Source organism: Xiphophorus hellerii, chromosome 16 (genome assembly GCF_003331165.1).
Source record: "Xiphophorus hellerii strain 12219 chromosome 16, Xiphophorus_hellerii-4.1, whole genome shotgun sequence".
NCBI classification, from domain to species: Eukaryota; Metazoa; Chordata; class Actinopteri; order Cyprinodontiformes; family Poeciliidae; genus Xiphophorus; species Xiphophorus hellerii.
In genome coordinates this window covers 10,510,682-10,525,856 of record NC_045687.1, presented here as the reverse complement: position 1 = coordinate 10,525,856, position 15,175 = coordinate 10,510,682, and the positions used below count along the sequence as shown (strand labels likewise).

Here is a 15,175-nt window from a genome sequence, read left to right as displayed (position 1 = left end):
AAATAAGGAAGTTGCGATACACAGATGAGACATGAACAGTGCATTTAATATTTTATAAATACATGTGACGATACAAAAAACTATATTTTTCAGTTATTTTACAATATTTAGAATGAACAAAGGGAAAAAAAACGTAAAAAAATAAAGGTGTGGTAAAACAGAAGTGATGAGAGGAAATGACATGCTGGTAGATTATGTACATCCAATCAAACTAAACTGTATAAAATGTTCTCAGATTTCTAACATATTTAAGTAAATTGACCATTTCCACAATAATATTCCATCCAAAATTTGGTTGTGAATGGTTGTGAATTTGTTGTGGTTGTGAATTTGTTTTTTAGTGCTCCTCTGTCCTGTGGATTTGTTAAAATAATGTCTGGCTACAGGGATAATCTTCAGAGTTTCCTAAAGATGAGGCATTTGTAGTAGTCTTCCATCTCAACCTGAAAGTAAAATTTCACATGCATAAAATATGTGGCAACACTTTTATTTGACGGGGTGTGCATAACACTGACATGACACTATCATAAACATGACATAACATTGTCATGAACATGAAGGAGTCTTTATGAATATCTGACTGTTGTTATGGAGTGTCATTCGGTAAATAATGACACTTTTAATGCGAAGTTGCATTGAAAGTCCATTAAAAGTGCCAACTTTGCATTAAAGTGTCATTATTTACAGAATCATGCACATTTGGCACTTTTAGTTCAACTTTTAAATCAACTTTGCTTTAAAAATGTCATTATTTACCGAATTACACTTCATGACAACAGTCATAGACATTCGTAAAGACTTCATGGTAGGTGTTTTGTCATGTTTATGACAGTGTCATGTCAGTGTTATGCACACCTCATCAAATAAAGTGTTACCAATTATATCTTGGTGTTTGTACAGCAAATACATTGAGAGTTTTTAGCACATTATTTCTCACCATTCTCTCCAAACGCAACCCGTTTCCGTAGGCCTGCTGTCTCAGGACATCAAGGTCTGGTAGACCCCACTCTGGATTCCTGTCCAACAGAATGAAGCTTTACTCCAGCTGTTATTTAAACAGTTGTGTGTTTAAATATTATTTTTGCCAATCAAATCTGTTTTTTTCTGTCTTCTGCTAAATGATGTCAATATGTAAAGATGTTCAATATGAGTTAACTTTAAGAAGTACGTATCGAATGTAGAGGCAGCCATTTATTAATATTTCAGCAGTTTGTTGATGGGTTTTACAAATACATTTTGGAACACCGTCCCTTTGAGAACATTCAAGACTGATATGGTCCAAAATAAAAATTTGTTTGATATTTCTGCTTTAAGTAAAAACTAAATTCCTCACACTTTCAATTTACGAGATCTTAAAACACTCAACAATAAAATAGCAAAGAAGTCATCTAACATCTCAACATATTTCCAACAATGTTTCTGAATATTTTGAGCAGCTCCATCATCTACATATAAACAACAGAATCAGTTTTTACTCACAGTTTCCGCAGTTCTTCATCCAGAACTTCATTACAGCTTGGTGTAATGATGCCATTAACGGCGTAGACCTGAAAAATATTTAGCAAGGTGTCAGTTTTTAAAGCCTGTTGTGGGATCATGTTTTTGTACATTGTGATCATAACCATAAATGTCATATCAGTGGATAATAAGCAGCTTTTAATAATTGAACAAAAGAAATGGGAATTGATTAAACAAGTTTTAACTTAGTCTGGATTTATTGTACTTATAGTGTGAATCATCTGAGATGTTTCAAATTGTTCAAAGGCACTGTAATCTTAGTGAATATAAACTTCTGAATTTAAAGAAAGTAATAGAAATCTCTAATAAAGTTCCTCATTATTCTAACATTTATCCAATATAAATTATTGTGATAATCCTGACTGACACAAACATTAAAAATGTGTCTTTTTCTTCCATTAATACATTAACACATATTTTTGCTCTCTGTGGATTAAAGTAAATTCACATTTGTGCACAAGATTCTCCCTTTTAAACTTTACTCAACCGGTGTGGATGAGAAGCGGTTCAAATGGCTCATTAAAATATCCAAATGATTGCGACATTCATAGCTATGATAATTGAGTATCATGATTTGACTTTAACTGTATGTTCAACTTGATGATGATGTGAAGTGTGTAACATAGCAAGTTGTTTACAACATACCCCATATGTTATCAAAAGGCCACTTGGTTTGAGGATCTGTCCTGCTCCACTGATTACACCCTTGGAAAAATATTAGATGCAAAAGGGACATTGGTTATAAATGTCTGAGCTTCTCAAGAGTGGCAGATTTCCATCTGGTCTTTCAGATGCCTACCTGTCCTGTTTTGAAGGAGCTGTACTGCAGTAGGTTAACGGCGATAATAACATCACAGGAGTTACGAGAAACACCCGGCCATTTGTCCCAAGGTTCGCTTGCATCCAGCAGGACTGGCTGCAGCACAGTTTTCACATGGGTTGCAGCTATATATGCCTTTATGCTGAAAATGAATACACATCCCTTCACTTTTTACATGACTTGTTGGAGAAAAAAAACAAAAAAAAAGTACATTTTTGTGAGAGACAAACCTGTCTCTGCACTCCTCTTTGATGTCCGATGGCTGCCAGGTAACGAAAGGTAGCTTCTGTGCAAACCGTATGACATGCTGTCCTGTTCCGGAGCCGATCTCTAAAGCAAATAACTGCTTGTGAGACTGATCGTCCAGCACGTCTTCAAGCACCTCACAGATACCCTCCCAGTTCCTCTCTGCCTGCGGAGACAGCAGCATGATCTGGAAGAAAGATAGAACAACGGGTCAAATCTTTATGTCAAATGTATTAATCTCTTATACCAAAGGTTACATCTTACCCTCTCTTGTGGTGGGTTTTCAGAGTTTATCTAAGAAGTGACATATTGGTGTAGAGTGGACTGTAACAGCAGATGGGTTGACAGATTACCTGGTTAAGAGGATTCACTCTGCGCTCCACCCCATGGTAGTAAGGCTAGGACACAAGCGTAAATTGAGAACAAAAAATAATATAAATACTACAAAGGTGCGTTTGAGTAGTGTGATCCAACTAAGTAAGTGAAAACAATGTTTAATGCTTTACATTAAACATTTAAATTACTGATTTGGCTCAAGTTATTTTTTTCAGCCACAAATTAAATGTTGTGCTTTTTTACATTGTATTAAACATTAATAAAAGGACAGTTGTCAAAAGTTTGATAGAAAACAAATTGGGTTTTTTTTCTGACAACTTAATCCAAGTGCATTTTGTAACATCACAATTATTAGTGAAAGAAAAACTTATCTCTGTATGAACTATGTCAATTAATCATGAAATTAAAATAAAATCCAAAATCTGGTTGTAGTGATGGGCTCACTGAACCATACAGAGACACATAAAGGCTCTTGTGCGAAATTCTGTTCCCCTGTGAAAATCTGTTCCTCCTGTGTCGACAGAATTTCGCACAAGACCTCATCCAAACATGGAGAAGCAGTACTCAGTTTTTATGCTTCTCTAATCTGGAACAAACTTCCAAAAAAAACAGCAAAAATGTAGAGACACCGAATTCCTTTAAATCAAGGTTATTAGTTATTATTAGTCAAAGGTTGTCTTTGACTAATAATAACTGGAGCATAAATTAATTCTAGTCTGGAATGCAAATTCTTATAACTTCTCTTTATTTTGACACTGAAATAATGTTTCTTTTTTGTTTTTTTTTATTGGACAAGTGAACAGAGCATTTGCTACTGGCTACTTGCTCCAGTTTGTACTTGTGAATTCTCTTATATTGTCTTTCCGATATCTCTTCTAAATACCAGTCTTGATCATTTTGTTTGGAGAACCATAATTGCGTTGGCGCGCATTGTCCCCTATCAGCTCCCGTAAGTTTGCTAACAGCTCGAGTTCATCTAATGCATTGTGGGTAGGTCAGGCACAGGGAGGACGCCATGTGCTGTTGAGGCTCTGGAATTGGACCTGTCTGTGCTCATCTCGATTTGTTCTGTTTCAGTGGGACTTTGGGCTCCACAGCTCCGGTTAACGCCAGCATGTACTGCACCAGACGCTGCCTCCGGACCGCGTTGCGGGCCGCCGCCAACATTCACCGGTACGTAACCCTGGAACCGCCGCTCATCTCTGCGTCTTCCTGGGGGTTTCTTCAAGGGCAGACAGCCAGTCTCTGATGCCGCTTTTATTGCACATTATCTCGCGTTTATCTCTGCTAACGTCGTGGAAATACTGCATGCTGTATTAGGCTGCAGTTTAAACCCAGTTTCATGTTACCGAAGGTGTTTTAGATGAGTTAGCCGGTGATTAATGTTCTCTCTCTGGCTCTGCAGCTGCAGCATCATGTTACTATTTTTACTGATGTTGTAAAACACAGACTTTAAAATCCACTTTGGATGGATGGGCCGTTTTCTGTCTTCATTAGGTTGCTTTTACTGACATTCTTTGGAGTTTGTTTGTTGCTAATTTGGTTGCCAGATATTTCAGATTTAAAAGTAAAAAAAAAACATACAGAGTCACCTGGAGAGAGCAGATCTGGCAACAATGTACGGTAACTTTCTACTGTTTTTAAAATGGCATCGAGTTGTTAGTATGAAGTCACAGATACTTGTAGTTCCGTATTTACAATGTGATAGGTAATATTTGAAAGTATCCAGGAATGTATAAGACAATTGTACTTTGTAAAATATTGTAATTTCAAAAGTAAGTATTACTAAAACTAAGGTGTCAAAAGTAGGTTTGATAAAGATGCGTAAGTAACATTTAATATATATATTCAAAATTATTGTTAAAATGAAATGTTAAGAGAAATAGTATATCAAGAATGTGAATGCTTTAAGGCAGTCAAATTAATGATGTATATCCAGTAATGTGTGATAAAATGAATGAATGTGAAAATCAAAAACTAAAAAAGCAATGAAAGTAGTTCGACTAAAGTAAAATGTTCTGTTTAAACCAAAAGATAACCAAAACTTGAGACTTATGCAGAGATTTTTTTTTTCTTTTAGATTTGGACTACTCTTTACAAATTTTGATCACACTTTTATGTTTGCTTTAAAACATTGTGGACTTAACTCGTTGACTTGGTTGCACATGTTTAATAGATAACTTATTTGAGAGGAATGAGAAAATGTAAAAACTGAAGAAAAAAAACAACAATCCTTCAAATCAAATTTGAAATGTGCAGAAAGTCAGGGGAGTGATCCCAAGGAAGTTGTCTTTGTTATTTTTTGTTTCTGCTGAAAGATGAGTTGCTGCCTTCTGATCAGTCTGAAAATTTGTGATTCTCAAAAGATTCAGCTTCTAATAATAATAATACTGAAAGAAATGTGCAACTCAAATGATACGTTGAATACAGAAGCAATAATTTCTTGCAACATTTCAGCATCTTTAGAATCCCATTTCCAACTCGTCAAATGAATGAGAATTGCTTTTGGAGCAGATATTCCCAAAGCTAAACTCCTGCAGAATCCCTGTTATTTGTCGTCGATGTGAACAGCGATCTGTGTCGTGTCTCCAGATAATGACCAGAGGCAGTCATGTGTTTTTCAGGCACCACCTTCAGCAGCAGGCACCGGCTCTGTGTTCTGTCCGGCTTCTGAAAACCAGTTCGACCTCCTTTTCAGAAGCCTTAGCCATGCCCCCTCTAGACGGAGCGCCCAAAGAGTACTCACCGAAAATCCAACAGCTGGTCAGTGACATCGCCAGCCTGACCTTGCTAGAGGTGTCAGACCTCAACGAGCTCCTCAAGGTTTGTGGAAAAAGCCCCTTTTTTCAATTATGAACCTGGATAACTGGAGTCTTTGGTCCAACTCACGTTTTTCTGGGTTAATCTTTTAATTCTTACTTACAGAAAACTCTGAATATTCAAGATGTTGGAATGATGCCAATGGGGGCAATGGCTGCATCTGCTGTCCCTGCAGCTCAGGTACAAACTCTGACTCTGGTTGCCATAAAACAACATGATCTGATGACTTAAAATCTTAACATCTGGCTTGTAATTTTGGCTGACATTGCTTGTGCGTTTTCCTTCTTGTGAATCCAGGCCACAGAAGAAGATGAGGTGCCAGTAAAGAAAGAAAAGACTCAATTCACAGTAAAACTGACAGAGTTAAAAGCAGCTGAAAAAGTAAAGCTTATAAAGGAAGTGAAGAACTGCATCCAAGGCTTGAATCTGGTGCAGGTAAGAGTAATTAATGTCTGTTTATTTTATTGTCTGAAGGTTTTCACTTGTATATTTCTGTGTAAAAGATTATTTGGTGTTTGGTCAGCTGTAAAAAATGAGCAAACTTCTTGTAGATGATCATAAGGCAGAACAACTTGTAGTTGCATTTTGCAGGTTTGCATGAACAATATGTGGCTTATAGAAATAGGATCTTTAGTTAGATGAGATACGTGACAATATTGGTTTTTGAACAGTAAAACTATTGCCGTATTTCTTTGTTAGGCGCTTTGGGACTGCTACAAATATTTATTTTGTTGGAAAAGTAATTCATACGTAACATGTTGGTTGTATTATTTAATCTGTCAGCGGCAAACATCATAAATGGACAGTATTTGTGTAAATGAATCTTTTTATGCTGCTTAATTAAAGAAGAAGTAAGTTGCAGACTCCTGTGATTTAATGTTAAAGAAAACAAAAGTCGCAGAAAAATTAAGTCAGTTTCAGTGCTGATGGTTGTCTCATATTTAAATAAACATGTGCACCTCTCAGTTTAACTAATTTTTGATGTATTGTCTTAATCTGATGCTCTTCAGTTAATGTAATTTGCAACGTTTTTATATTATTAGTTTCTTTATATTCTAAATCTTGAGAACTGCATGAAGAGCTACAAAATGTGCAATATTTTTTTTCTACCAGCTCAGTGTTGCAGATTGCCTGAGTCCAATCTTTTTTTCTCTCTCTCACCTTTAACCAGGCTAAGAAACTGGTGGAGTCCCTTCCCCAGGAAATCCGGGCGAATGTGTCCAAGGAAGAAGCAGAAAAACTCAAAGCGGCTCTGGAAGCAGCAGGTGGCACTGTGGTGCTGGAGTAAAGCCGTGGAACCACTCGCCCCGTTTACTCTGGAGTTTTGTTGTTCATGCACTTCATCCATCATCTATATATTTTTTTGTTGTTTTTTTTTAACTCAAAGAGAAAAAAAGAGGATCTCAAGAGAAATGGAAAGAAAACACATTTTCCAATGCTCCCGTCCTTTAGCATTGTCAGGTGGGGTGGTACAACTTGGGGTGAACTTTCCAGAGAATCAGCCTCCACAAATGACTGCTGCGCTCCCTGGTTATGCGCTCACGTGTTGCGTAGCTTGGAAGCTACAGAAATGAAGAGGCTTGGACGCCAAAAAGAATCGCTGCATTACTCTGTGTTGATGTTCAACTGTTCACAGATAAAGGTTTGAGCTGTAGGAGAATGGTTACAAACGTGAAGGAACACCAAATGTATCTAGCGCAGTGGATGTCAACGCTGAGTCCATTAAAGTTCTTAATAATGTCATCAAAGCTGAATCATTCTTATTTCACTTGCTTCTTGGTCCTGTTTTTGTGTCAGACTGAACATTTTGAAACATAAGTATTTTCTAGATGGGTTCAATCAGTGCTTAAAGAAGCACTGTAAGTGAAAACTACAGTTTTACCCATTAAGAAACTTTAATATTTTATCCTGCTGAAGACAAGATGCTTTTTTGTGCAAAAGTGCATGTCAGAATTTTCTTTATAAACACATAAATGTGTGTAGTAAATGTAGAATATCATTGAAATGTTAATTTCAGGAATTTCAATCAAAAAGTGAATATTAGTCCTGAAGTTCAAGTAAAATCTCAATTAATTTTGATCCCAAAATCAGCTTATTAGAAAATTAAAATATTCCATGAGACCGTATTTTTAAAAAATAGGATTTTATTAATAGTCATTGATTTTCTCCACATAAAGGTAAGTCACACAAGGTTATTTCTAAAGAACCTGTCTGTTCAGAGTGCTGTATGTAAGTGTCGAAAGGCTGAGTGGAAGTAAAAAGTCTGATATTGGTTGGGTAATAAAGCCATCTGACACAGGTCAGTCACAGACTGATCTGCTGCATCAGTAATTCATGTAAAAGATGTCCAAATCAAGCATTGAATGCATATACAACACAGTATCTTTTGTATTAAATGTCCTTTTTAAAATTTGTATTATATAAATATGTTTTTGTTATGATTTTCATGAGAAACTGAATTTTGTTGCTTTACACCACAGTTACAAAAATGTATGTCATTCTGTGGAATGGATGAGTTTTCAATTTTCAAATTATTGTGCTGGCATAAAATACTTCTAAATGATTTTATTTATTGAGATGGCCATGCGCCTGGGTCCATAACTGGAGGTAATCCACAATCTTTAAATAATGTCTAAATGCACTGTAAATAACACAGGCTGTGTGTGTGTGAATACTTGGAGCTGAAATATGTTGCTCTTACGGAGAGGCATTGACAAAAAGAAATGCAATTTTCAAAACCAAAAGTCAATTAGAAACTTCATAAATAAACTTAAAGGAAAATGTTTTAACTGTTTGCAAATGGGTTTTATCTCAGTGAAGTACAAAAGTAAACGTAATTATCAAAAACGTAATTGTTCCCCCTGGACATTGTAAAAGAAAAGTGTTATATTTATTTGGTGTTTTGAGAGCAAAGTGGGCGTACAGGCCTCTGAAACAGCCAGAATCTATAAATTCGTCACCGCTCACTGTTTGCCACCAGGTGGCGCAGGTAGTCTACGTTTTCTAAAAAGACCGAGCGGAGCTGAAATGTGTAACAGATTCACCTGGACAAACATCTTTGATATCTGATTCATTCTTTACTAATCACTTTATAATCTTTATATTAACTGTCCTGCTGTTTAGTTAGGGATTGGTTTTAAGCAGGCTAAAGAGATTAAATACTTATTAGGCAGCCATATTGTCTGTGGATCAAATAGTGGACCATAAAGCTCTAAGTCGAGGATTACAAAAAGCCTTTAAGAATGAGCAAGACGAATTAGATTCAAAACTGGACAATAAAACACTAAATGTTGAATGAAAGACACAAAACAGCCATCTGGTGGTCAGAAGAAAATAAATTTTTCTGAACTCGCACACAAAATGAAGCTTTATAATATTTTCATGATGTTTAAGAAAAACTTGCTCATGAAAATCTCTGTAAGCGTTGCAAGGCCTTTGTGTTAACTTAAAAATTCCACATTTGGATTACTAGTATTATTGATGGCCTTACTGTGAGACATGGCAAGTGAAAACAGAAGCACCCTGTGAAAAATGCTTTAGTTAACTGCTGGTTTGGTCGATGATGCAGAAAATGGGGCAAGATCTGCAGCCTCACTGTCTTCTCTTAATTACGAACCATTGTTTATCACATGATTTATGATGATCGTGGCACTTATTTAAGCATTTACTAATGTTTGCGGCACTCAAAATACCATCACCACTCATTCTTTCTCGTCTGCTTTGGCACTTCCTGAACCAGATCCTCCTCTGGGCACAACTGTCCCTCTCCGTGGCCAAACTCTTCTTCCCACCTGCTCCTATCACCAAGTTTTGTCCTCCAAGCTCTTCCTCTTCCTTGTCCAGACATAATTTGTCTTCACCTTTGTTCTGTTTCAACAGAAAACACCATCAAAAATCCCCCCTAAAATACTTTTTATTGCCTCTCATTGCTGGAGTAAATGATTTTCTTCTGTATCGGTTTGGAATATTGAGTTTTCTATTCTGCTGTTCTGTGTACAAGACAATGATGGGAGAAAAAAAATAATCTAAAACTGTGGTTGTTGCTATGTGTTTATAAATGCCACAACAAACCAGTGTTGTACTAATTGTAAATAGAGTTTTGACAATTGGACAAGTGCATGTTAGGGATTAAAAACAATTGTAGATATTTCCTAAAAGGCTATAGGCTGACAGATATGTTTAGATTAAATAGAAATAAAGAACATAAAGAAAAAGACTCATACTCAATAATGACCAAACAGAAAATGTTTGTCAGATATAATGATTGTCATGCTGTGATCATGATTTGGTGAATGTTCATTCAAAGATGAGCCCTTTTACCATCACACGTTTTTTTAATATATGGAAAATAAAGTAAATTATGTCAAAAACTCTCAGCGTTTTTGACTATGCCAGCTGCTACATAACAAAGATTTTAGGAAAAAAAAGTTTTATTCGTTTGCCTAAAAAAAACAACCAACACACTGATTAATGAAATATTTGTAATTAAGCATCTCAACCACTGCCAAAACCTCGAGAGAGGCTTTACTAAAATAAAGTTTACTCTGAGTGAGAAAAGTCTGTGGATATCCGTCCCAGTGGGAGTCAGAAAATTGCTTTGCTGGAGGATGAACTAACACCCCACTGAGTCAGTGATGATGCTTTCACACTGCTGAAAGCATCAGCACTGTTTTGTGGCATTGCGAGAGTGACACGAGTGTCGGGAGTGCAGAGGTGAAAAGAAAGAAAAAATAAAGAATTTGATGAAGACATTCTTATTTCCAATTTTCATGTAAGTGTTGGGTATAATAATGAAAAGATAAAATCATATCTTCTTGTTTTTGTCTGACTCCTAACTATTCATAAATGTCAGACCAAAGCTTTCCCCAAATCCAAACACTTGTAGAAGATAAAACCTCTTAGCTGATATTAAGCAGTTGAGTCAGAAAAAGGCCTCCTACTTTACATTGCTCATAATATTTTCTAAAGCTTCTTCTCAGGGGAAGATTTATTTAAGGCCTTTGTTGTCAGATGGCATTACCTTCAGCAAAAAGGAAGCTTAATTTTATTAAGCAAGCCAGCGAGCTGCAAGGAGCACAGAATAATTTCTGAACACAACGAGTGGCTCTTATAATGTTAGTCTGTTGATCATGGATATTTGAGAAGCTTGCTGACAGGTTACTGTTCTTCTCCCCTGAGTAAGCTCTCCCTCTTCTGTCTGATTCCTATTCATACTTTAGCAAAACTTGGATTACATTAAACCTTAACCCAGCGGGATGGCAGTTTAATGACGCTTTCCTTAATGCAATGTCCAAGATTTATAACATTTTAGAAGCAAAGTCTTCAAATTTGAATCCCAGGATGCTAGCAGTCTATATTAGTGAAACTACAACACCAATCAAGCTATTTTTATTTGAGTTCCATACTCTCCCTCCCACAAACCAGCTGCACTCCTTTTCTTGGAACAAAAAGGCTGAAGGGTCCATTCTTGCACATGTGCCTGAATTCAACTACGTGGATTTTCAAAATGTCCAGAAATTAGTTTAACATCAGAAAGATGTTTTTTTTTTTTTTTTTCCATTTGTATGTGGCACGGACAGCATCCTATCAGCATCACACAAGACTGATGACAAATCATTTTCAGAAGACACTGTCTTCCGAAAATGATTTGTTCCTTTATTATCTTGTTAATTACAGCAGCTAAACGTACACGTCTCTTCAAATGTTCAGTTTGAACGTTGCTGATGGTCACCTGTTAACCTGCTGCGGCTCTCAGGACAGGTGTGACCGACTCGCTGGGCTTCATTTCCAGATACTCTTACAAACTCAGCAGGAGGTGAAGGTGAAGAAGATCGGGATGAGAAGAGAAGGTTATGTGTCTCTCTCCAATGGACTCAAAGTACAAAAATGCAAACTAACAAATGCTTAAACTTGATAAAATAACTGCTGCATTTTTACAAAATATTCACATTTCTTACCCTTTTTCCAAATAATAACTACATTTTCTTGCACATTTTGCCACTCATGAGACTCAGTGAGGATAAACAAAAAAAAGTAATCAGAAAATCATTCACAGTGTATTAGGAGGTGGTTAAAAAAAAACAGCCTCTCTAAAAATGACTCTGTCAAGATTGAATTTGTTCAAATTGTGTATTTGACAATTTATTTTCTTTATCTTGTTGTATAGGAGGTTTAAATTGTGACCCCAAAATGACCTTATGAAAGTTCAGTGAGTTTGAATTTTACAACAAAAGGTTTTTGACATGACAGAAGTAGTTAAGAATAGCCGTAAATACTTGCAATTCCAGTCTAATAGACCAATTTAAAATTATTTTAGAGGTGACATATTCACTGTGGTGATGGTGTCGTTTTAAATCTTTTATACCTCAGAATGACGAATGGTGCGACGCTGTAACACTGTAGTCGGGGGCTCAAAGAAACGAAAATGTGATAAAATAGAAGCACGCTCTATTTCAAGCATAATTACTAATGATTATCAGCCTTTTCCTTGTAAGGACTTACATTGTGAGACTTCTTTCCTGTCTCAGCTACACTTAGGCGCTTGATGGACTGTGGAGTCTTGAACAATAAAAGGTAAAATTGTTTCCTTTTATATGTTTTGTTGAATGGGGAAAGATCTATTGTAAAATGGAAAAATGGTCACTTTATTGACTTCTAATAACTTGGTTCTGATAATTTTGTCTAAAAATTTCTGAAACACTATGGCCAATGTAGACTTAATAGCAGAAATGATAAACTAGTTTGTATGAATGAACTTTATTTACTGACTCTCAGGTCCAATCCGTCTTTTTAGGCTGAGCTTTTCTGCACTTTTTTTTTTTCTCGCACGTCATCAGTGATACAGATGTTAAAAAAAATGACCAATAGATAAATAAAAATGCTACAGCATAAATGACAAAGTATGTGTAATTTATCTGTTCTCACCGGTCCAAACAGCTGACCCTGGGAGCCAATAACATTCTCAGTCAATTACTGGAGAGTGAGCGATTCAAGTTGGCCACACTCTAAAAGATTTCATAATATTTTATGAAATAAGGCTCCTTGTTTTCTGCTTTGCACATGGTGGGCACACCACAGTCCTGTGCCAAGCCCTTCATGTTGTCAAAACAAGATTAATGAACGCAAAATTGAAACGTGGGGCGGGTGTTTCGTACAGGAAACACTTTCATCTGTTATTCTGCAGTGTTAACAGTTCATGTTGAAAGTTCACACTATTCATAGACAGGAATGCTATGGGAATACTGGACCTATAATTACTAATATACTTGAACGGCTTTGTTGTCTGTTTTTCTTTTGCGTTGTTGCACAACAGGGGCTCGCAAAACAAGGAATTTTGTGCTGAACCTTTTTTTTTTTTTTTTTTTGCAGATTAGAGAAACGATAATTAGGGATTTACAGGCTTCTTTCACATTCCCATTCATATTCCCATTTGTTCTACACTTAAAGCATGACTCAAGTTTACTAAATAAAAAACAAATATTCAAATTTTCCGTTTTCACTTAATTAGGACTGTTGTCCATCACAAGTCATGTTATGTATAATTCCTTAAAAAAATTACTAATTTCTTTTGCTCTGTCTTCAAGTTTTCAACAAGCTTCTAGACTGTGGACTGAAATTAAAAAGTAGATCACGGTTTGTTTTATGATTGAACAAGGAGTGATAGAAGGAAACACTTCTTACTTTGCTAGCCTTTTTTTACTTTAAATAAATTATAAATATGACATTTTGTATTTACTCATAATATCTATGACATTAAAACGTCCTTTAAGATCTGAAATATTCAAGTATGAAATTAAAGGCAAAAACAAAACAAACAAAAAAACAAAAGGAGGCAAGATACGTTTTTGTTTCTTTGATATTGCAAACATATACAAAATATTATCTGATTAAATTAAAGATTTTTACACATCTCTTAAAATATATGCTGGATAATTATTCTAAACATAAAAAATGGAGAAACTCAATCACATCATAAGTGCATCAGTTTATGACTGCAGCTGTATTTTGGGTTCTGGGTGGTTTAATTGGGATTAATTGAACCAATGTCATCACTCTGACATGTATTTTTTATTCATGCGCTCCAGGGTGAGTGACTCGGCTCTGTGGTTTTGAGTCCTTCCTGCAGCATGTTTCACTGTGTGAGTGAAAACAGCAAAGCAGCCAAAGAAACTGTAGAAGGCATATGTCACTCTCACGGTTTTATTTTTGTTTTTAAAAACAGCGCCGTCTTCAACCTCAAGCCGGACTCTCCTGTAAGGATTTGATTTGACCCTGGGGTCTCGTCCCTGAAACTAGCCGCCTCGTCCCCCTACAGAGTCCTCACTTTTGTGATCCTCAGGCAGCTGAAGCAACATATTGGTGAGAAGGTCGTCGTCTAAGAACGCCAAAGGACGATCATGCTTGACTTGCCTTGGACACTTTAGCTGTCACAGACTGTCCATGTTGGACAGCTTGTTCTGACAGAGAGCTCTTATCCAAGGTCAAAAGGAGCTAAGAGAAAATGCCATCCTGGGTGTGCTAGATGTTCTTCAACTTTAATACAAAGTGAACGTGATTTATATTCAAATATATTCTCAGTTACACAGGATAAAATTAAAAGTGATGTATATTTTTCTTCTCTGTTACAAAGGCAAATGAATTATTTATATTCACAAACGGAGCAGCTATAAATGTGACCCAAGGGACGGGTTAATAAACTAAAATGGAAACAGTCTCTTAAAGTAATATTCAATGATAAATTATGCCTACCTTTTCAGACAAGGCCCCTCTTTGCCCTCTGGGGGACACTGTTACACAGAAAAATAATACGCAGCTGTGTTTATCATTCCTACCTCAGTCAGTTTTGGTTGGACATCAGGAGACGTCCTGTCCCATCGTCTTTTGTTTAAGCTCAAATTGTAACCTGGCTGGGTTAACTGGTACAGACTGGAGAGCTTCAGGGTAGGAGCATTAGCAGGAATTTAACGGAGTTGCATGTCCCAGTTCTGCAGCTGGATGTGGGTTTGTGGCTACATGTCATTTAATAAGGCTTCAGGTATTATTTTCCCAGGTTTTCGCTTATAGAATGATGTGCAATCCATCATGCTCAAGAAACACTGGGATAGCTCTCCATGTCGACTCTTTTCTGTAATAACTACAGCAGGGGAGGCACTAAAGTCATGTTTGATGTTATCTTTTTGAAATAAAATAAAAATCAGACTGCAGAAACAAATATTTAAGCATAACAATATAAATAAATGATCTTTAATATCATGTGAACTTTTAGTCAAAGTGGGATTTTGAGTTTTTTTTATTGATAATTTAGACATTATATAACCTTGTTAAATGTGCAAAAGTAGTTGTCTAATAATGCAGTTATCCTTGCTTCTAATGGAGCTTGTGGAAAGAGCTTGATGCAGGTTGGTAATGACAGATAATGTACTATAAGTACTGGAC

The 15,175-nt window shown here is 36.2% G+C and overlaps 2 protein-coding genes across 4 annotated transcripts; one reads left to right on the top strand and one right to left on the bottom strand.

The window, feature by feature from the left end:
* Positions 1 to 61: 61 nt before the first annotated feature.
* Positions 62 to 3,231, bottom strand: LOC116736043 (methyltransferase-like 26 B). 2 transcript variants are annotated; one of them, XM_032588258.1, is made up of 6 exons: positions 2,569 to 3,231; positions 2,318 to 2,480; positions 2,164 to 2,223; positions 1,480 to 1,547; positions 938 to 1,016; positions 62 to 443 (listed from the first exon to the last, which is right to left on the bottom strand). In XM_032588258.1, exons 1-6 carry the CDS (start codon positions 2,766 to 2,768, stop codon positions 396 to 398), a joined length of 618 nt encoding a protein of 205 aa, XP_032444149.1. In that variant the 5' UTR covers positions 2,769 to 3,231; the 3' UTR covers positions 62 to 395. The 2 variants fall into 2 exon arrangements, with proteins under 2 accessions (XP_032444149.1, XP_032444148.1); XM_032588257.1 differs by lacking the exon at positions 62 to 443 and having other exon boundaries at positions 691 to 1,016.
* A 657-nt stretch (positions 3,232 to 3,888) lies between these two features.
* mrpl12 (mitochondrial ribosomal protein L12) lies at positions 3,889 to 7,494 on the top strand. Of its 2 annotated transcripts, none has more exons than XM_032588519.1 (5): positions 3,889 to 4,093; positions 5,530 to 5,743; positions 5,846 to 5,920; positions 6,038 to 6,175; positions 6,912 to 7,494. In XM_032588519.1, exons 1-5 carry the CDS (start codon positions 4,035 to 4,037, stop codon positions 7,026 to 7,028), a joined length of 603 nt encoding a protein of 200 aa, XP_032444410.1. In that variant the 5' UTR covers positions 3,889 to 4,034; the 3' UTR covers positions 7,029 to 7,494. The 2 variants fall into 2 exon arrangements, with proteins under 2 accessions (XP_032444410.1, XP_032444411.1); XM_032588520.1 differs by having other exon boundaries at positions 3,894 to 4,093; positions 5,545 to 5,743.
* Positions 7,495 to 15,175: the final 7,681 nt, after the last annotated feature.